The sequence below is a fragment of the Seriola aureovittata genome, chromosome 15, assembly GCF_021018895.1.
Source record: "Seriola aureovittata isolate HTS-2021-v1 ecotype China chromosome 15, ASM2101889v1, whole genome shotgun sequence".
NCBI lineage: Eukaryota > Metazoa > Chordata > Actinopteri > Carangiformes > Carangidae > Seriola > Seriola aureovittata.
The window spans coordinates 6,005,128-6,025,365 of record NC_079378.1 but is presented as its reverse complement, the minus strand read 5'-3'; the positions used below and the strand labels follow the sequence as shown (position 1 = coordinate 6,025,365).

At 37.7% G+C, this 20,238-nt stretch overlaps 2 protein-coding genes and 1 non-coding gene across 4 annotated transcripts; all 3 read right to left on the bottom strand.

The window, feature by feature from the left end:
* Positions 1-3,351: 3,351 nt before the first annotated feature.
* Positions 3,352-9,852, bottom strand: orai2 (ORAI calcium release-activated calcium modulator 2). Of its 2 annotated transcripts, none has more exons than XM_056398229.1 (3): positions 9,668-9,852; positions 7,218-7,453; positions 3,352-6,052 (listed from the first exon to the last, which is right to left on the bottom strand). In XM_056398229.1, the coding sequence occupies exons 2-3, from the start codon at positions 7,446-7,448 to the stop codon at positions 5,477-5,479; spliced, it is 807 nt and encodes a 268-aa protein (XP_056254204.1). In that variant the 5' UTR covers positions 7,449-7,453; positions 9,668-9,852; the 3' UTR covers positions 3,352-5,476. The 2 variants fall into 2 exon arrangements, with proteins under 2 accessions (XP_056254204.1, XP_056254203.1); XM_056398228.1 differs by having other exon boundaries at positions 9,445-9,835.
* Positions 9,853-11,016: 1,164 nt separating this feature from the next.
* trnav-cac (transfer RNA valine (anticodon CAC)) lies at positions 11,017-11,089 on the bottom strand. Its single transcript has one exon. It is a non-coding gene; the product is annotated as a tRNA-Val (tRNA).
* A 665-nt stretch (positions 11,090-11,754) lies between these two features.
* On the bottom strand, positions 11,755-18,225 carry LOC130183051 (heterogeneous nuclear ribonucleoprotein A/B-like). The gene is made up of 9 exons (XM_056398364.1): positions 18,137-18,225; positions 16,811-17,001; positions 16,379-16,547; positions 15,364-15,522; positions 15,052-15,183; positions 14,634-14,736; positions 14,192-14,341; positions 13,773-13,866; positions 11,755-12,823 (listed from the first exon to the last, which is right to left on the bottom strand). The coding sequence occupies exons 2-8, from the start codon at positions 16,975-16,977 to the stop codon at positions 13,793-13,795; spliced, it is 954 nt and encodes a 317-aa protein (XP_056254339.1). The 5' UTR covers positions 16,978-17,001; positions 18,137-18,225; the 3' UTR covers positions 11,755-12,823; positions 13,773-13,792.
* Positions 18,226-20,238: the final 2,013 nt, after the last annotated feature.

The following is a 20,238-nucleotide window of genomic DNA, read 5'->3' as shown; positions in this document are numbered from 1 at the left end:
TAAAAAGTCATAAAAACCACATAGTATACTGAGACATAAAAAGTCATAGTATAGTAAGCATAAAAAGTCATAAAAACCACATAGTATACTGAGACATAAAAAGTCATAGTATAGTAAGGCATAAAAAGTTATAAAAATGTCATAGTATAGTAAGGCATAAAAAGTGCTAAAAACTGCATAGTATACTAAGGCATAAAAAGTCATAGTATAGTTAGGCATAAAAAGTCATAAAAACCACATAGTATACTGAGACATAAAAAGTCATAGTATAGTAAGGCATAAAAAGTCATCAAAAAGTCATAGTATAGTAAGGCATAAAAAGTCATAAAAAAGTCATAGTATACTAAGGCATAAAAAGTCATAGTATAGTGAGGCATAAAAAGTGCTAAAAACTGCATAGTATACTAAGGCATAAAAAGTCATAGTATAGTGAGGCATAAAAAGTGCTAAAAACTGCATAGTATACTAAGGCATAAAAAGTTATAGTATAGTTAGGCATAAAAAGTCATTAAAAAAAGTCATAGTATAGTAAGACATAAAAAGTCATCAAAAAGTCATAGTATAGTAAGGCATAAAAAGTCATAAAAAAGTCATAGTATACTAAGGCATAAAAAGTCATAGTATAGTAAGGCATAAAAAGTGCTAAAAACTGCATAGTATACTAAGGCATAAAAAGTCATAGTATAGTTAGGCATAAAAAGTCATAAAAAGTCATAGTATACTAAGGCATAAAATGTCATAGTATAGTAAGGCATAAAAAGTGCTAAAAACTGCATAGTATACTAAGGCATAAAAAGTCATAAAAAAGTCATAGTATAGTAAGGCATAAAAAGTCATAAAAAAGTCATAGTATAGTAAGGCATAAAAAGTCATAAAAATGTCATAGTATAGTGAGGCATAAAAAGTGCTAAAAACTGCATAGTATACTAAGGCATAAAAAGTCATAGTATTGTAAGGCATAAAAAGTCATAAAAATGTCATAGTATAGTAAGGCATAAAAAGTCATTGAAAAGTCATAGTATAGTAAGGCATAAAAAGTCATAAAAAAGTCATAGTATACTAAGGCATAAAAAGTCATAGTATAGTAAGGCATAAAAAGTGCTAAAAACTGCATAGTATACTAAGGCATAAAAAGTCATAGTATAGTTAGGCATAAAAAGTCATAAAAAGTCATAGTATAGTAAGGCATAAAAAGTCATAGTATACTAAGGCATAAAAAGTCATAGTATAGTAAGGCATAAAAAGTGCTAAAAACTGCATAGTATACTAAGGCATAAAAAGTCATAAAAAAGTCATAGTATAGTAAGGCATAAAAAGTCATAAAAAAGTCATAGTATAGTAAGGCATAAAAAGTCATAGTATAGTGAGGCATAAAAAGTGCTAAAAACTGCATAGTATACTAAGGCATAAAAAGTTATAGTATAGTTAGGCATAAAAAGTCATTAAAAAAAGTCATAGTATAGTAAGACATAAAAAAGTCATCAAAAAGTCATAGTATAGTAAGGCATAAAAAGTCATAAAAAAGTCATAGTATACTAAGGCATAAAAAGTCATAAAAAAGTCATAAAAATGCCATAGTATAGTAAGGCATAAAAAGTGCTAAAAACTGCATAGTATACTAAGGCATAAAAATCATAGTATAGTTAGGCATAAAAAGTCATAAAAAGTCATAGTATACTAAGGCATAAAAAGTCATAGTATAGTAAGGCATAAAAAGTGCTAAAAACTGCATAGTATACTAAGGCATAAAAAGTCATAAAAAAGTCATAGTATAGTAAGGCATAAAAAGTCATAAAAAAGTCATAGTATAGTGAGGCATAAAAAGTGCTAAAAACTGCATAGTATAGAGAGGCATAAAAAGTGCTAAAAACTGCATAGTATACTAAGGCATAAAAAGTCATAGTATTGTAAGGCATAAAAAGTCATAAAAAAGTCATAGTATAGTAAGGCATAAAAAGTCATTGAAAAGTCATAGTATAGTAAGGCATAAAAAGTCATAAAAAAGTCATAGTATACTAAGGCATAAAAAGTGCTAAAAACTGCATAGTATACTAAGGCATAAAAAGTCATAGTATAGTAGGCATAAAAAGTCATAAAAGGTCATAGTATAGTAAGGCATAAAAAGTCATAGTATACTAAGGCATAAAAAGTCATAAAAAAGTCATAGTATAGTAAGGCATAAAAAGTGCTAAAAACTGCATAGTATACTAAGGCATAAAAAGTCATAAAAAAGTCATAGTATAGTAAGGCATAAAAAGTCATAAAAAAGTCATAGTATAGTAAGGCATAAAAAGTCATAAAAATGTCATAGTATAGTGAGGCATAAAAAGTGCTAAAAACTGCATAGTATACTAAGGCATAAAAAGTCATAGTATTGTAAGGCATAAAAAGTCATAAAAATGTCATAGTATAGTAAGGCATAAAAAGTGCTAAAAACTGCATAGTATACTAAGGCATAAAAAGTCATAGTATAGTTAGGCATAAAAAGTCATAAAAACCACATAGTATACTGAGACATAAAAAGTCATAGTATAGTAAGGCATAAAAAGTTATAAAAATGTCATAGTATAGTAAGGCATAAAAAGTGCTAAAAACTGCATAGTATACTAAGGCATAAAAAGTCATAGTATAGTTAGGCATAAAAAGTCATTAAAAAAAGTCATAGTATAGTAAGGCATAAAAAGTCATAGTATACTAAGGCATAAAAAGTCATAAAAAAGTCATAGTATACTAAGGCATAAAAAGTCATAGTATAGTAAGGCATAAAAAGTGCTAAACACTGCATAGTATACTAAGGCATAAAAAGTCATAAAAAAAGTCATAGTATAGTAAGGCATAAAAAGTGCTAAAAACTACATAGTATAGTAAGGCGTAAAAAGTCATAAAAAAAGTCATAGTATAGTAAGGCGTAAAAACTCATAAAAAAGTCATAGTATAGTAAGGCATAAAGAGTCATAAAAATGTCATAGTATAGTAAGGCATAAAAAGTCATAAAAAAGTCATAGTATAGTAAGGCATAAAAAGTGCTAAAAACTGCATAGTATAGTAAGGCGTAAAAAGTCATAGTATAGTAAGGCATAAAAATTCATAAAAACCACATAGTATACTGAGACATGAAAATTCCTGAAAAAGTCATGATATAGTAAGGTATGAAAAGTCATTAAAACGTCGTGAGGCATAAAGACGTCTCATAGTATGGTCTTAACAGTCATAAAAATCACATTGTATAGTTAGGCATAAAATGTCAATGTCAAAATTCTCCACACAGAAAGGTCCCAGACCTGGGGTTCCAACCCAGAACCTCAATTCTGTTTTAATGGCTGAGTGGTTACAGATACACAAGAGACAATGAGAACTTTAATATATTTTTTATTTTTTTTTTAAAAGTCTATTCACAGGCTGTCGTCTCCATGACCTTTGCAGTTTTCATTGAAGAAGCACTAATCCACAAACACAAGGCAAAGCGAGATATTTTCCGGTAAGAACCCCAGTAGTCATTCATTGTACAACTAAACTACAAGTGCACTTTTTGTCTTTTCTGAGAAGCAACAAACAAACAAACAAACAAACTCAGCAACACTTTGGTCAGTCATCTTATTTGGAATGTGGTAACAGGTTGATACATTTTTCTTTTCTTTTTTTAAACGCAGTAACAGACCTTATCCAAGAAACTGACAAATCCTGCTTCTTCTCCCCAATATTTAAAACATAAACTGGAGGTCACAAGGTCAGACTGATTACAACATGTGGTACACTGACTGTTCCCATTTCCACCCCCATGTCATACTCTTCATTATTTTGACCTTTTCTCCAGCCTCAATCCGACTCAGTGTTTAAACTTCATCAGTTTAAACTGCATCATGCTTAAGTACATTTCCAGAAAAACAAAATCAGTTTGTGTTGTGACCTTTCGGAAAACAGCAGTTCATAAAAGGCAATAATTCTGTAAGGCAGAACCATATTTGGACAGTAACACATTCATATTTAAGCACTTTGAGCGGCATCAGTATGCAGATATGACTGGTTTGACACCTTTTACACAGGGTCTGTGGTCTTTGTAAAAGACATTAAAAGCTATTCAGAAGAAAAAAAATGGCAAAAAATATTTGAGGCTTGTGTGAGAGTTTGGACCTAAAAACACAGTGACACCAACCTCCCCACTGCTTTACAAGAATGCAGCACTTTTTAAGACTTTACAACAGTTTGCCATCTCTGGCGGTCACTTCTCACCATGCTGTACCAAACATGCACATACATGGTGTAAGAATACACTCAGTAAGTCACAATACAGCAAAGTGAAGGGAGTAAAGTGGGATGCATGACTCGACATTTTTACAGTTAAAACAAGCTCATTTTTATGTCAACTATGAGTCTGACTGAGGAGCAGGTTCTCCCTCATCCATGCAATAGGGTGGGTAAGTGGGGGGGGGGGGGGGGGGGGGGGGGGGTTGACAGTATTTTACATTTCAACATTTGCAAGTAACACATCTACGAGTAAAAGTATCAGATCTGTGATCAGCTTTATAGGCTGAGAAGGCAAAAATTGTTTTTAGTGGTGGTCTAAATAATCTTGCGGTTTCCAAAAGTAAATAAGAGGCATAAAAAAATGAAATGTTGATTGAATCTTTCATTCACACCCTGAAATTTTAAAAATGTAAAACTTACTTCAGCACTCCTTATTTTTCAGGAAATACTTGTTCCAAATACTGGACACCCTGACTGAAATTACTGATGTCATATGAGTTAATTAACTAGGAGATTTCCACTACTGACATGATGGCGCCACTCGGTGTTAAAACCGGTTAGTCCACTCGTAATCAGATGATAATCCAGAGTGGTTCTTCTTTGTCTACACATAATCTTTGGCCGTGCACAGACACCTGCTTGCAGAGAGAAAAATAATCAAACAATACCCAAGTTACATTTTGGCTTTATGGCAAGTTACTTATGGCATTAATGTTAATTAGTTTATGCTGCCGGTGGCCATTTCTTCTGGTGAAAGGTAAGGCCAGCAAAATGAGAAGTCTGAGACGTAAATCATTTCTACATTGTTGCTAAAAAGGAGTAAGGAGAGATCATAAATTCTTCACTGGCTCTTAAATGGAATCTGCACCCAACCTTACCATGACAACACAATGCACACATGGCAAAAACAAAATGGCACATAAAACATATTAGCCCTTTTTTCTGTAAACCTTTTTACATTATCCTTGACCAACAGATTTCAGATCAAAACAAAGAGAAGCTCACTGCACAAATCCTACAATGTCGCTTTAATTTAAGAATAAATTAGCAGTCTGACTCGTATAAGCCATCTGTACTGCAAAGTGAGGAGCTTTAAGGCTCACGGCCAGAGTCCAACCAAGGCAATAACAATGAACAACAAATTGAAACGAAAAGAACAAATTTCGGAAAAGTGGGAGGGCTCGATAAATATGGGATACAAAGGGAAGTTCTTAAAGCTGCCATCATATTATCACACAGTCTGGAGGCCTCTCTCGTGGCCGTCCAGCTGCACCTTAATCTTGTGCAGTTCCTCAATCTCCTGGTGGTGGCGCTCAGTCTTGTGGCGCACCAGAGAGCGATAGAAGTGTATGGTGAACACCACAAAAATCACCCCCACTGGGACCATGATGATTGTGGAGGCCAACGCAGCCTGCCAGCCGCTGTTCTGTACGGGTGGGGATGTCGTGAGGTTCGCCACAGCGGTGGCTGGCGTGCTGGTGCAGGTGGGTGGTTTTTTGGAGTCTACAGGCAGGAACTTCATCCAGCAGAGGAGCACCACCTCCGCTAAAAACAGCAAGATTCCCAGAGCTGTCGAGAAGCCCCAGGCCAGCTCGATGTAGTGGTGCATGCGCTCGTGGGGCGACTCGCTGACAGAGTTGAGGTTGTGAATGTTGCTGACAGCCTCCACATTAGGGAGGATGCAGGTGCTGATCAGCAGAGCGAAGAGGTGCACTGCCACCAGCACGGTGGTGCACACACTGAAGGCAATGAGGAGCTCACGAGGGTAATCGTACTGCATCTCCAGCTGCACCTCCACCATGGCCACCTATAACAAACACAGATATGAATAACATGGTCATGATATGTCCATGTGTACTTCACAACAAGATAAGGCTCACACAAAGACACTGTATATGTACACAAACTCATTAAATGCCGTAATTTCCTAGCTCCTCTGGTATCATCTTAACCCGGCTCAGATCAACATGTTTCACATACGACCATTACAGAACATAGTCCACCAGTGATAGAGCTGCGAAGGAGGAGTTACTTCTGGAGGGAGTAAGTTCTGGAGGGAAAAGTAATTTTCTGCAGCCAATGTTAGATGACTGATCAATGGACTTCAAGGCTGCTCCTGGTTGGTGGTCCTTTGATTAAAAAGGCCTGTGGACTTAAAAGCTAAAGAGGAGAAGTCAACTACAACTCCAAAGGTAAATTTCAGCAGTCATCCAATCACAGAGCTTAAGATTCTGTTACTAGCATCACTAACAGCAAGTGGAAGCCGCAGACTACATTATCAGAAACCTGATAAAGCATTCAGCAGTAAGAAAATTAAACTTCATATTGTGGGTCAGTATAGCAGAGCATAAACAATATCCTCTGTACAACAACAGTGGCTGAAGCTTATGGATCTTACTGTATTTGGAGCCATCCACCATACAAACAACAGAGAATAAAATGCACACACAAGCTGCAACAGGTCACAAGTTGAAGAAGATTTGTAATTTTTGCTTCATAAATTATTGAAACAATTGACTGATTATGAAAATGATGAAACCATTGTGAGAAAAAAAATGCTGTGTGTCCAACATATTTATGATGCACACCAATATAAACACAGGCTTGTTTCGTGTATCAAAAATATATTTTATGTGGTAGCACAGCTGTAATCCAACCCTCAGTGCTCAGGTGGTAGACAACTGACGGTTGGTGGCCATAAAGAAATATAATTATGACTTATGTTGATAGAAAATTAAATCCAGAGGATAAACAGTTAAATTTTAAAATGCACTAACAGGAAATTTAAAACCAGTTCCTGCCCACACATGCATTTACCATCATGCTGTGGTGAATTATAATCACACAAGTGTTGCTGAAATGAACAGAAACCACAAGCTGACAGTAAAGATACACAACAGAGAAGCAAGCTGCCAGGTCTTTTAAGTGAAAGTGTTGCACTGAGGCTGGTCAAAAAAGTGAACATGACTGACCATCGCAAAGCCAGAGAGCAGTGCAGAGGTTCTGCTGGAAGCCTTCAGCTTGGCCCGGCTCAGGTACAGTTTCCTCCAGGACAGGGCCTGCACTGAGTGGTGGTTGGAGCTGACCAGTTCCAGGTAACTGCGCCGCACCCAGTCCCTGTAGTCCATCCCTCCAGCATCTGGAGCCCGCTCTGAGACCCCTGGGGCCGGGGAACCCATAGGCACATTCAGCTCACTGCTCATGGCACCTGGTGGGGGAAAAGGTGAGAGTGTCATCGCTGGCTTGTGGCTCCTCCTAAGGGCAAGCTGCGTAACTTAAAACCATAAATCACATAAAAAAAGACTCCTTTTTCCCACATAAAGTTTCAGACATGAACCTTGTTGCTTAAAAACAATGGACATTTAAAATGTCTTACTTGTATCTGAATAAGCCACTTTTAAAAGGTAAAAGTTGTGGAAGTAGTTTTACTCGTCAAAACCTGGTATCAGTCCTGTAATACTTTAAGCGTAAGAAGTACTGTAAGATGAACATAAAGGCTGCAGCTGAACTGTAGTACGTTAATCTCTTGATTATAATTTCTTATGAGCAAAGTAAATAAATACGTTGCTGAAGAGAACCTTCTCTTGTCAGATCAGTCTACAAAAATGATTTCTTCTGGCTCATGATGATTGAAAAAAGAGGCGGAGGGAAAAAACCACAACCATCAACTAACATACAGCCTGTGTGCAATTTAAATGGAAGGCCAAACTTATCAATATCTGCTTGTGCACTGTACCAAGCTACTAACAATCCTGTTATTTCTGAATAAAGCGATAAATTTGATATGATTTAATCTTTATTTTTATAGGGACAAGTACATAACATGGCTCAATGCCACATACCACAGCATTTATAGCCCAAGATAGTTTGCCAGCTTCTGTCCCTAAAGGGTCTTTATACAAATATACACAACTCAACAGGGAAACACAATGATCCACTAAAAATACCATCAAACAACTTAGTGAAAATAACATCATCATTAATGATTACATGACTGATCGCTGTTTATTAATCCTAACTAAAAAAGCATTTGGTGAGTTAAGCAATTATATGCTTCAAAATTAATGTTTAGAATTGTTTATAGTGACTTTATTGCTTTACTGTTAATTCTTAATCACTGTAAAATGCATACACAAAGAGTGACATTTTTACCAGAAGTCATCATTTCAATTCTAATCCCCAATTCTATGTTATACCAGAGTGCAATCTGTGTTATGTGACCTCCTGCCCATCAATCATTGTAGCTCCATGTTCAACAATAACTCGGGGCCCTTTTAAGAGAAAACACAAATAATTCCACAAGCTAGAGTGAACTTCTTCTGGGGCACGAAGTCTGTCTGTCACAACAATGTTTTACTTTTACTAATGCTGTCGGAGCAAAATCAGCGAACCAGTGGTTTGTGTTTTCCCAAATTGGTGTGGTTGCACTTGACTTGCCTGCACGGAGCCCTGACTTCAACCCCACCCAACGGCTTTGAGATTAACTGAAATGCTGATGATGAAGTGATAAAGGACATTGAATGCTGAAACTTCTGGCCGCATAAAGTGAAACTGACATTTCAGGCCCCCCCCCCACTAGCTGTTAATCTCTGCTAACCACAAGGCTCAAACTGTGCAAACACAAACCACAAGTTTTCAGAGTTTGTACATCCTTAAAAAACAACCAACCACCAAAGCAAAAACGACAGTGAGCCAGACAGGGAGGAGATCTCATGCATTGCATTTATCGTGGCAATATTTGACATACAAGTAGCTGTAGTATTATGGTTTCAAAATAAACTGGATAAAAAAAATTGGCTGGTGTTCATAACTTCAAAAACAGCTGTGTATCTAAGTTTAAGTGATGCATTACAAGTAACCCCAGAGGTTAACAGTTCAGTTCAGCTGATGAGTGCATCTTTGTGACTCTATGTATATTTAGAACATGGTAAGTTAGCAGGATCCGTTTACCGGGTTGAGCTAACAGGGAGCTAATCTTCCACGGCTATACAACAATGCTAACATTAATGTAAAAGTCTCTGCTGCATGTATAAGACTGAAATCATGTCCACTCGTCACGGTTAGAAGCAGCACTTTAAATATCCAAATATTCAGACGTTTGGCACCGACTCCTCTAGCTAGCTAAATTAGCTAACTAATCAACACGATTTCTACCCACGTTGCTTGTCTGATACAGTTAGACTTGTTTTTACATCTCACCTGTCTTCCGAAGTGCCTTTTACGTTACCGAGACAAACTCCAAGAAGCTCCTCTCCCCACGCTGCACAACACAAATAAACGAACTGCCCAGACCACGAAAAGTGTTTTGGTTCACCAACTTCCGCTTATGGGTTGCACTTAGAATCAATACCTCCTTTCCGCTCCAGCACTCTCGAGCCAGGGTGTGGAATAACGTTACTACACTCTATCATGCTTAGTTTACCTGGGTAATGGCTTCTGGGAATGCTAACTACGTTAACCAAGCATCAGTTTTTTCGGTTCAGTTCGTTCGGACCAGAGAACCATCACCCGCAGAAGGCGAGCAAAACTTAAGTCGTTAAAGGAGAGCTTCCGGTTGGGCGTGTTGCCTTCAAAATAAAAGCACTAAAGATTTACATTTAGGAAAAAATATAGACATATTTAAATGCCGCATTAGCTGCATACATTCATGATTGGGCAAGAATGGCCAATAAACGCACTTATTACTTCCATGACAAATAAAAATAAAAGCGGCAAAAGCATCCGTCCATAGGCTGCAATACTTAAAGTTACGCCCACTTAGAGTTACAGTTACGCCCATACAGTCTATGGTAACGCCCCGACCCAGTTAAGATTAAACACCGCACACTTCCGTGTGAGGAAAGGCTCAACAAAGGTAATTTCAATTATTATATTATACTATATATATATCATATACATACATATGTAAACTTACTTGTACTTGTGTATTTTTTGCACATTTGACATTACCAGATGTCTGGTATCTGAATTTGTACTATGTTCAATAAAAATGGGGGAAAAATCCGCATGGTAAACCTCTATGTTTTTTTGTTTTTGTCTCTATTAATTAAACAATACAATAAACAAGAGTCCTCATTCACATAAAACTAAAAGACAACAACAAATTTGACCCTTGTAACTTGTCTCACACTGCCTGGGAACTTTTGAGTGCAGAATTTGAATGAGTTTTCTGCTCTGTATCAGGACACAGATGTTGACTAAACCATTTCTTCCTTTACGGTTCAGTGAAGGTTCTTTCATAGTTTTGAATCACATAATTTTTTGATAAATACAAATCTCTTTGACACAAGCACAATTTCTTCAACACGCACAAACTTGAATTTGTCATGCAGATTTATTTTACAGATTTACAGAGGTTGATTTGCAATTACAAACTTTTGAATTATTTGTGAACATCACTTTACAAGTACAAAATAATTTACTGGTTGCAGAGGGATCATAAGGTATGGTAGTAGCCTGAGTTGGATTCTGGCATCTCTATGAAAATACTTGTTGATAATTTTCTTATATAAACGACTTTCCATTCCAGAGCAAACAAGGACATTTTAAGTAGCTCTTCTTTTGACTATGAAATGTTTTTGAAGCATTCTGAGGACTTAAGTAGGAAAATAAAATGAAATGTATAAAACAATCACTTAATAGCTCCCACGTGTTTTGCGCGTTATAAATAAATGGCACTCCCAGTTAGCTAAGGCTTGACTTTCCAAGACATGTTACTTATGGATTGGGTTTGTAAAACACTGGCATTATCAAAATAAGATCTAATAATAATGTTTCCGCCCGGTTTCGAACCGGGGACCTTTCGCGTGTGAGGCGAACGTGATAACCACTACACTACGGAAACCGACACTCACGATAGCCGTGGCTCCATTCTTATTATCATCACAATTATTGTATGTAATTAAGTATGATTAATAGTTTACATTAATTTACGAAAATATTATCACTAAGGTTCACAAAATTTGTTTACTGGTCAACTCTTTGCGACAGATATTATTTTTCTGATTTGTTTGGCTTGTTTCTACATTCACACTACATTGAAATCATCCAAACTGCCCCATAGTATTATTTTCCTCAGAGGAGTGAATGACCCTGACTTTTTTCCACACGCACCATCGTCAGAGCTGAATTTCCTGATCAACACTTAGATCCACTACAGCAAATTAATGTGTTCAAACTCCTTAAAGATAGTCAACTTTGTTAAACATCTATAGACAAGAAATTTACTGTTGACTTTTATACCCCCCTATACCCAGACTCTACTTATTGTGGTGACCCCTGACCTTTACCCTAACCTCACTCTCAGGCCTGTATGTCCACTTACCGGAGCTTTTGGTCCTTTTTCGACATCTCCTCTGTGGGAGTTTTGTGAACAGGATTCATTTTCTTGTGCACTTGAGAGATTCTATTTGAGCATGGGAATTAATAAAACAAAAAAGCTGCTTGTTTTCTAATCTTTAGGACTCAGATCATTAGCAGTAACATTAATCATTAGAAATACACAAATCATTACAAACAAGAATGTTTATTACTAATAAATTGCCAGAGACACTAACTGAGGAGACTCCATAGGTTTGAAGTCAGTCCAGAAAAAATAAGCAGACAGCAAACTTGAGAGCGCGTATTTCTAAAATCAAAAGACACTTTACAAAACACAAACTAAACCAGGATAGAAACTTGTTTGTTCTAATATAACAAGAGGTCCACAGTTACATGTGGTTGAGTCATTTTTATCCATTACATCCCCCAAATCTGCTTATTTTCAGATGTTGCTTCCCTGGTAAATTCAGAGAAACTTGAACACAGAGGCTTGCAGGAAGTCGCTTCATTATAATTATAACTTGAGTTAAAATTCACTCTTGGTATACTGAACTGCAAATAAAATGGGCTTAAAAAAAAAAAAAAAAAAAAAAAAAAAAAAATCAAATCAAAAGTCAAATGTCTTGTCTAAGGGAATATGAAAAAAAAAAAAAAAACCTTTGAAGTTATTAAACTTACATCCTTCATTATAACAGATCATTAGATTGCGTTGTTACAAAACACCAAGGGTAATCGATGATGACTTTAATTTTGACAACTGAATTTTAATTCTAAACCCTTTCAACAACTTTTTAATCTTCCACCCCAAAATCTGGAAGCATCAGAACAAAAAAAATTACTGAAAACTGTTTTTATTTGTCAAAAAAGCTCCTTTACAGCGCCAAGATTTTTCAACCTGTAAAGCCAGCAAACATGTAAAATACAACCCTTACAATACATTAGAATCAAAACAGGTACCAAAAAGTACAGTAAAAATTACACTTCCGTTGATGGAAATGTGGAAGGGAAAAAAAAAACAAAAAACAAAACAAAAAAACAACACCAAAAGGAAAAGTAAAACCTAAAAATGATAGGATTAAGAAAAAAAATAAAATAAAACAAACAAACCAAAAAAAAACAAAAAACAAAACAAAAAAAAAAAAACATGGAAAAGTTACATTTCGGATGTTTTCTGTACAAATGGTCTTCTGTCATAAAAGAGGTCGAGTTAGGCCCAGTGTGTCCGTTAAGCAGTCGGTCTCACTGGATCACGGGGGCCCTGGGGGAATGACACAAAACTCAGTCACATTGTCTACAACAAATACATTTAACACACAACTCAAAGATGAACGAAGAGAAATTCAATTCTATCAGAGCATCAGACATTCTTATTCATGTTTGTCCTATTTGATACTTAAACAAAGACCTTTAAAAGTCAGATTAAACACGAATATGTCAGCTATATATTTTGTCTGAGGCCTCCTTTAGTCAGGAAAAAAAGGATAAAGACGTATGTTCTCAACTTTCTATCAAATATCTTGAGCATCTCATTAAGCAACCAGCAAACAAACAAAATATTTGGTGTCCCAGTACGTTAGGGGTTCAGACACCACCCATGGTTCTAGACCATCTGAGGACCTCTGCTGCACCTCTCATCTATAATAAAAGGCTTAAAAATGCCCCAAATTATTCAACAGAACTTTTTGAGAAGACGATGTACTTTCTGTGTATTACATAATAGTACAGAGTCAGAGCAGGACCTAAACTACAACAAAGCAACAGACAACAAACTTCAGCTGCCTGGCACTGATTGGACATTTCATGCAGGAAGACACAAGAAGAACAAAGATGAACACAAGGGGTCATGACCCACGGGGATAGAAGCCAAAATAAGTGTAAATTTGAAAATGAAATAAAACAGCAAGTCAACTCCTACAAAGCTTTTAGGCCTCATAGCTTTCCAACATGAAAGGCAGTCAACAGCGTTTTGTAAATTATGCTGAAATCTTACACTGTTACTTTAGAAACCTTTGCACAGAAAGTTTCAAGTCTGATGAGGACAAAAACCTCAAGGTTTCTCTATTACCTCTGGTGCTTTGCAAGATGGGACAGACTTAACCTGCTCCATCACCCCTAAAACTGAACTTTGACTTCATTCAGGTGGATTTCAGTTGTCTGTGGGCAATGTGACCGTATGTAAAAGGAAGGGAGTTACAGCCATGGCATACCTTGCAATACCATGTGATCATCAGTATGGCTTGTAGCCTGTCTGGTGTGCCCCCCGTCTTGGGGTTTTCCCGTAGCTGGCATTGCCCTGGTCAGCTGAGATGGAGAAAAGACGCGTTAGCAACAGATTTCTGATATCAATTTTCACACAAAATTATTCCTGAATAGTCCAACACTCTCGCAGTCTGGCAGACTGAAGCCAATCGCTTAGGTTGCTTATTAATAATTCTACGTGTATCCCCGTTTGCATGCAACAGCGAGCACGGAGGAAATGAAGGGACAAAAATAAATAGACAAACAGAATGTATTAATTTGGCAATGTTTACAGAAGCAGAGCCTAGTGAATTCCTGATCACAATGTTGAAATCCACATATCCATGATTGACTGAAGGACTGCATATGACAGTTTGCCTGTGCTTACTGTAATCATATCCAGGACCATATCCATAGTAACCAGAAGAGTAGTCATAGTTGCCGTAACCACTGCCGTAGCCACTGTAGCCATAGCCTTGGTTTCCGTATCCCTGGTTCCAGTAGTTTCCATAGCCCTGGTTCCAGCCCTGGTTCTGACCTGTGACAAAGTGGTTAAAACGTTTGTTTCAATCGTCTGAAAACAACTTTTCTGACAACTGCAACCACTCATTTTTTTTGGTGGTCAGGTTACAGTAGATTCTACCAAAATAAAAGTCACTGAAGGAATGCAAGACATTTTGGATCAGAATGTCTGCGAAAGGGCTTATTTGATAGACATTCATGGTATACAGCAAAATAAACTCTGGCCTCTGCAGACTGACAGAGCCCTGCAAAAGCAAACTAACCATCTATCAAAATCAGGAGACAAGGTGGGAATTCCTCATTCTTACCTCCACGGCCCCTGCCCCCCCGGCCTCCATAACCGCCACCACGTCCTTGTCCATACTGCTGCTGCTGATACACCTCCTTTGGCTGGGCAATCTTCAGCTCACACTGAGGAGATGCAAACATACAGTTTGAATCCCAATTTTACCCACTAAGCAGGGGTGGACAATACAACGAAATCCTTAATACAGCAGGACTGATCTCAAAATTGTAGGCGGTCAAGATCACGGTTGGCTTTGTGGTGGGCTTAAGTTAAAAACAACCACACATTCCTCACTAAGAGAGCAAGCCCTCACAGGACACACCGTAGCATCCTACAGGCAGCAGGAAAAATGATGGGTCAGACCCAGCAACCTTCCAGTTGAAAAGTGGTTTCATTAATCACCCAGAGGTGCTGAAGTAACACCGTTTGTGTCTACATACCCTGCCTCCCTGGATGTTGTGGTATTTCTTCTCCAGACACTTCTTGACACTCGCTTCGTCTTTGTATGTGATGAAGATGAAACCCCTCCTTTTCTTCGATTTGGGGTCCATGGGAAGCTCAATGGTTTCGATCTGGACGCAGCAGGAGAGGGTGGAGGTAAAATGTTTGGTCAAAAGCAATACATGTGTGCATTTTCACTTAGCTTTACTGGTAAACAAAAACCAGTCTATCAGTACAAAACATCTTGTTGTTGAAGTCTCCTCCAATAATTAAAATGAATGATTTCTCTGGCTCCGCCTAGAAAAACATACCTCTCCAAATGCCCCGAAATATTCTCTGATAGTGTCCTCAGTCGCCTCAGGGTTCAAACCTCCAACAAAGATCTTCTTGACGGGCTCCTTCTTCATGGCCATCGCCCTCTTGGGGTCGATCTGACGTCCGTCCAGTCTGTGTTCCTTCTGCTCCAGCACCTGTAGATGTGTACACATTTGTTATTGTCATTAACATGTAGCACTACCACACAGAAATTAAACTACTGATGGAGAAACAACAAGGAATGATGCTCCTGCACCTTGTGAGATCTTAAGTTATTACAGAAAGAACAGTTTAGAGTGGCAGGGCAACATCTGACCACACCTTTGAAGAGCAGATCTTCATCCAAGTTACAATCATGAACAAACAATCTATTTTAACTAATAACACACAAATCATTGTTTTGTTCTTGTGCTTATAGAAAATATTATTCATCACAGTGTAGGCTGGAAAAAGAATGTGAACCCTCGGCTAATGACATGAACAGAAGCTAACTGGAGTGAGGAGTTATAAAACCTTTAGTCCAATCGATGAAACAAGATTTGAGGTGTGGGTTAGAGACATGTTGACTTTAAAAACCCACATATTTTGAGTTTGATGTTCACAAGAAGCATCTGCTGATACAAACCATTCCTCACAAAAAAAAGCGATCTCAGAAGACTTATGATCAGGAATTGTTGATTTGCATGAAACTGAAATGGTCATATAGTCATCTCAAAGAGTTTAGATATTCATCACTCCACAGTCAGATAAACCATCTATAGACAGAGACGATTCAGTTCTGTGGTTACTCTCCCTCAAAGTGGTGTCCAGCTCAACACATATCACCAGTAACATTAACAAAGAACCTCAGAGTAACAGTTTAAGGCTTAAAGGTATCAATGGAGCTTGCACTCCTGAAGTTTGTCAAAGAGCACCTTTACGCTATAGTTGCATGATCTTAAACATACCATAACTCACTGGTATGATGCGATTGCATGAGAAACAGCTGTCAGGTAAGCAGAGGTGACTCACCTTGTCCACACTGGCAGAGTCTTTGAATAGAACAAAGCCGAAGCCTCGAGATCGCCCCGTGTTGGAGTCCATCTTGATGGTGCAATCCGACACCTCGCCAAACTTACTGAAGTAATCTTTCAGGTCCTTTTTACTCGTGTCCCAGCTGAGACCACCCACAAACATTTTACTGCAAACAAACAGGGACATTGCACCGTTAAGTTCTCACTCTTGTACACAGGTTATTACAAAGGTAGCCTTAGCTGATACAGACACTAACTAGTTTTACATTACTTTGCTTTCTTATTATCCTGTTGTCGACAAGGTCCTAACAAGGTCGCAGTTCAGCTTTCAGTTGTTTATTTTATGTTTCATGACATAATTTCACTGAACACAAAGGGGTACTCATACAAGTTGAATGTGACCAGTCCAAGGTAAACTGAAACCACTCACCCAGCGTCCTCCTCTCCTTTGCTGGCATCAATCTTGCCTCCATCTGTGCCATTGTCCTGACCATCTTCTCCACCCATCAGCTCCTGCTCAGCACCGTTCTGGTCCTCCTCTCCCTCATTGCCGTTCTGCTCCGATGTCTCCATGAGCAGATTCTCAGTGTCTGACATTGTGATGGTGGGATCTTCAAGAGACTGCAACAGGATGAGATGATCTGAGTAATCCTTTATTTGAATTAACAGTTAGTAGGCAATGCAGCAGCACAGAATTGAAATGCCACATCCTAAAATATAACAAGTACAAACAGCATAAACATAAAAAGAAAAGAAGATTTAGTATACAACTGCCCTGTGGGAAAACAGCTTGCAATGAATAACAGACTGTATTTTGATCACTAGACTTTTGATATTTGTTTATCCAAACGAATTAATAGTTTAAATACCAATCTGCTTTCTTTTAGGATATAAAATGCATAATTTTTCATTACATTTCTTAACCTGTTTGAGGTTCTTAAGGCATGACCAAGCCTTGAGGGGCTTCAAGTAACAATTATTTACAATATCAATTAATGTACAGATAACGTTTTTAATGCAGACGGTGCTGAGAAATTCGAGTTGCATTGTTTAACCATTAATCTATGATTATTTCATAATTTTAAATCACAGCAGTGCATATAACGCCGTGAAAGTTTATAGAAAGCTAGTTTCAGGGGTGGGGGGGGGGGGGGGTGGGGGGTTCAATGCTAACTAACTTATAGTTTCTTATGTTACTTAATGTAATTCTTTATAAAATATATCCATGTTTGAAACTGTACACCTAGCATAAAGTCAATATAGTGACAGCAGTTCATAACATTTAACACTGTTGTATGTTTATTTGTTCATGAAGGCAAAATCCAACAATAAACTGGCGTGAATCTCCATGTTGGGGGTTTAAGCGGACCGCGCTTTGCTTCGTTTCGTTACCGCTTGGGAACGAGTGCAGGCCCGGCTAGAAGCTAGATAGCTGGACCTCAATAAAATAAGCACTACCAGTAAAATTAGAGTAATTGGTTAAAGTTAAATCTCAACTGCCGCTCAAAAAGCATAAGTGCTTCAATTTTACAAAAGCCGTTAGGCAAGCCTCTCATTCAATGTAATAACCGCGTTAAAACACATTAGCACCACTGCGGCTAACAGACGGCTAGCTTGATTTGCTGCTATCAAGTGGACACTGCAAAGATAAAACTAGGCTAAAAGGGAAATATCACAGTGAAATTAGTCGCTAGACTGAGCTGAACGTCCCCGCCTGTATTTCAATTCGCAAACAAAAATAAGAGAACGTGCTTACTTTAAGTGAAAATACCAGATACGCCGACTTGCTGTTCAAAATGGACACTCTCCAAATTCGCCGCTAACTCGTGGCATCATATATACGACCGGATGTGACCAAGCGCTAGGGCACGTCGTAATGAGGAAGTCTGTGATTGGACACCAGGTACGCTTATGCGAATAAAGGCGACACATGATTGGCTGATTGCCCGCACTTTGATGACAAAACAGCAAATAAACAGCCAAACTCATTTGCTCCTTCCGGTACTGTCTCTCAGTTGTTTCAGGAGCAAAGCGACATTTTTAATGTCATGACAACGGATAACCTTTATTTTTATGCTTGCTCGACGAAACTTTTTTTTTTTCAAAATGGCTTCCGGCGTGTGTAACTGAAAACAAAAAAACCCGGCTTGGTGTTGTAGTGTGTGCACGGAAAACAGAGTTTTGTTGAAACACAATATCTGTGACCAAACAGATGGTAGCAGTAGCGGGGCATTTCATTGCAACACAATGCGCAGAGCCAAATCTCACACCATCAAGTAGCACTGTGGGGCGGTTTGAAAAATTCATAACAGCCCCTCAAAACTAGGACCGACTGACACCTCACTGACTTTAATTGTTTTACTCTGTGTGCAATAAAAAATTAAAAAGCCTGTGTATTATTATTAAAACTGAAATACTTTTGTTAAGAAGTGTTGCATTAAAAATAATGAATATGTGTATTGTCCAAAAAGTCTATATATAAAATATTTGGTTGATATGAAATATTTATGTGCTTTACTGTTGTGGTTTAGGCCCAGTATCACTGTGGGTTCATGTTTTAACTTCATGGTCAATATGAATTACAATGTGATGTGATCATACTTATGTCTTTCTAGTGTACATCGCCATATTTCTCAATTCTTCTCCTCTCTTCTTTAAAGTATACAGTCACCACAGTGTAATTTCTCTATTTATCCATTTTAAGTAACTTAACAACCCCTGAAAAGGTCCCAGACCAGGTTATATGATGTATTTTCCGTCTTGTTTAACTGTTGAAGTCAGTGTTAATTTTTCACAGGAGGAAAAAAAAAGATTTCTCTGATGCTGAGTTTAATTTCTCTCATGTAGATAGCAAATGACAAATCTCTTGTATGACAGTAGCAAAAATAAAATAAATTTATTTTCAGTCTGCACCAAATAATGTGAGGCCAACATTAATAGATAAATGTGTGAGAAAGGCATCAAAATTGGCAAATCCTGGGACTCAGGGTGAGTGTTTTGCTGCAACTGACTGCTTCACCCTGGTAACATCGACTATATCTGCCAACCAGGGGCAAGTTGAGGCATGACCTGAGATATGGGCTTACACACACACACACACACACACACACACACACACACAAACACACACACACACACACACACACACACACACACATACACACAATAAAGTAAAGTGTGGCTGTGGAGACGGTTGTGTTTCTCCAGTTGTGGTCACTTGTGGACGGAGCTGCTAGAACTGCAGCGACCACAGGTAAGAACACAGCTCCCACCCATTCACATATATACACATTTTATACAGCACAGCAATGATTCACTCCAATGCAGTTGTTTACATGTCTGCAAACATTTTTGAAGTGTTGCTTATCCAATCATAGAACCATGGACAGAGCTTTCAGTATGTGATTGCAATGTGTGCAATGTGATGTTGCAGTCAGCAGAGACCAGCGGCCTTTCATCTCACTGTCATCAGTCATTAATGACCAATCAGATTCCTGCTTCCTCACCTTCCTTCCATTGTGACTGAACTTTGCGAAGATCCAACTGAAATGAAGTTCAAAACAATTGAATATACCAAAGAATTTTGATTACCATGACCTAATTAATATTTGCTTATATTAACCTGTTTAAATGCCAGTGTCAGAGGAACAAAAGAAACTATTCCCAGTGTGAAAGAGCATGAAACTGATGGCAGAGCTCAGGGGTTGGTAAGTTACTTGAAACCGATTTTTTTTTGTTGTCCTTTAAAATCATCTCTTTTGTAATTGGTATTCTATTGAACTTTCCATGTTTTTCTTGACAGCAAAAATGAACATATGAAGAAAAAAAATGTGAATAGAGAAATGGTATTACACTTTG

What these genes read in the sequence shown, in the direction of transcription:
- LOC130183051 (XM_056398364.1), bottom strand. Translation starts at nt 16,977, where the DNA reads ATGTCAGACACTGAGAATCTGCTCATGGAGACATCGGAGCAGAACGGC. An exon ending in AAAGGAGAGGAGGACGCTGG is followed by an intron (nt 16,548 to 16,810) that starts GTGAGTGGTTTC and finishes GTTTGTTTGCAG; the next exon opens with TAAAATGTTTGTGGGTGGTC. An exon ending in GGGGGGCAGGGGCCGTGGAG is followed by an intron (nt 14,342 to 14,633) that starts GTAAGAATGAGG and finishes ACTTTGTCACAG; the next exon opens with GTCAGAACCAGGGCTGGAAC.
- orai2 (XM_056398229.1), bottom strand. Translation starts at nt 7,448, where the DNA reads ATGAGCAGTGAGCTGAATGTGCCTATGGGTTCCCCGGCCCCAGGGGTC. An exon ending in TGCTCTCTGGCTTTGCGATG is followed by an intron (nt 6,053 to 7,217) that starts GTCAGTCATGTT and finishes TGTTTGTTATAG; the next exon opens with GTGGCCATGGTGGAGGTGCA.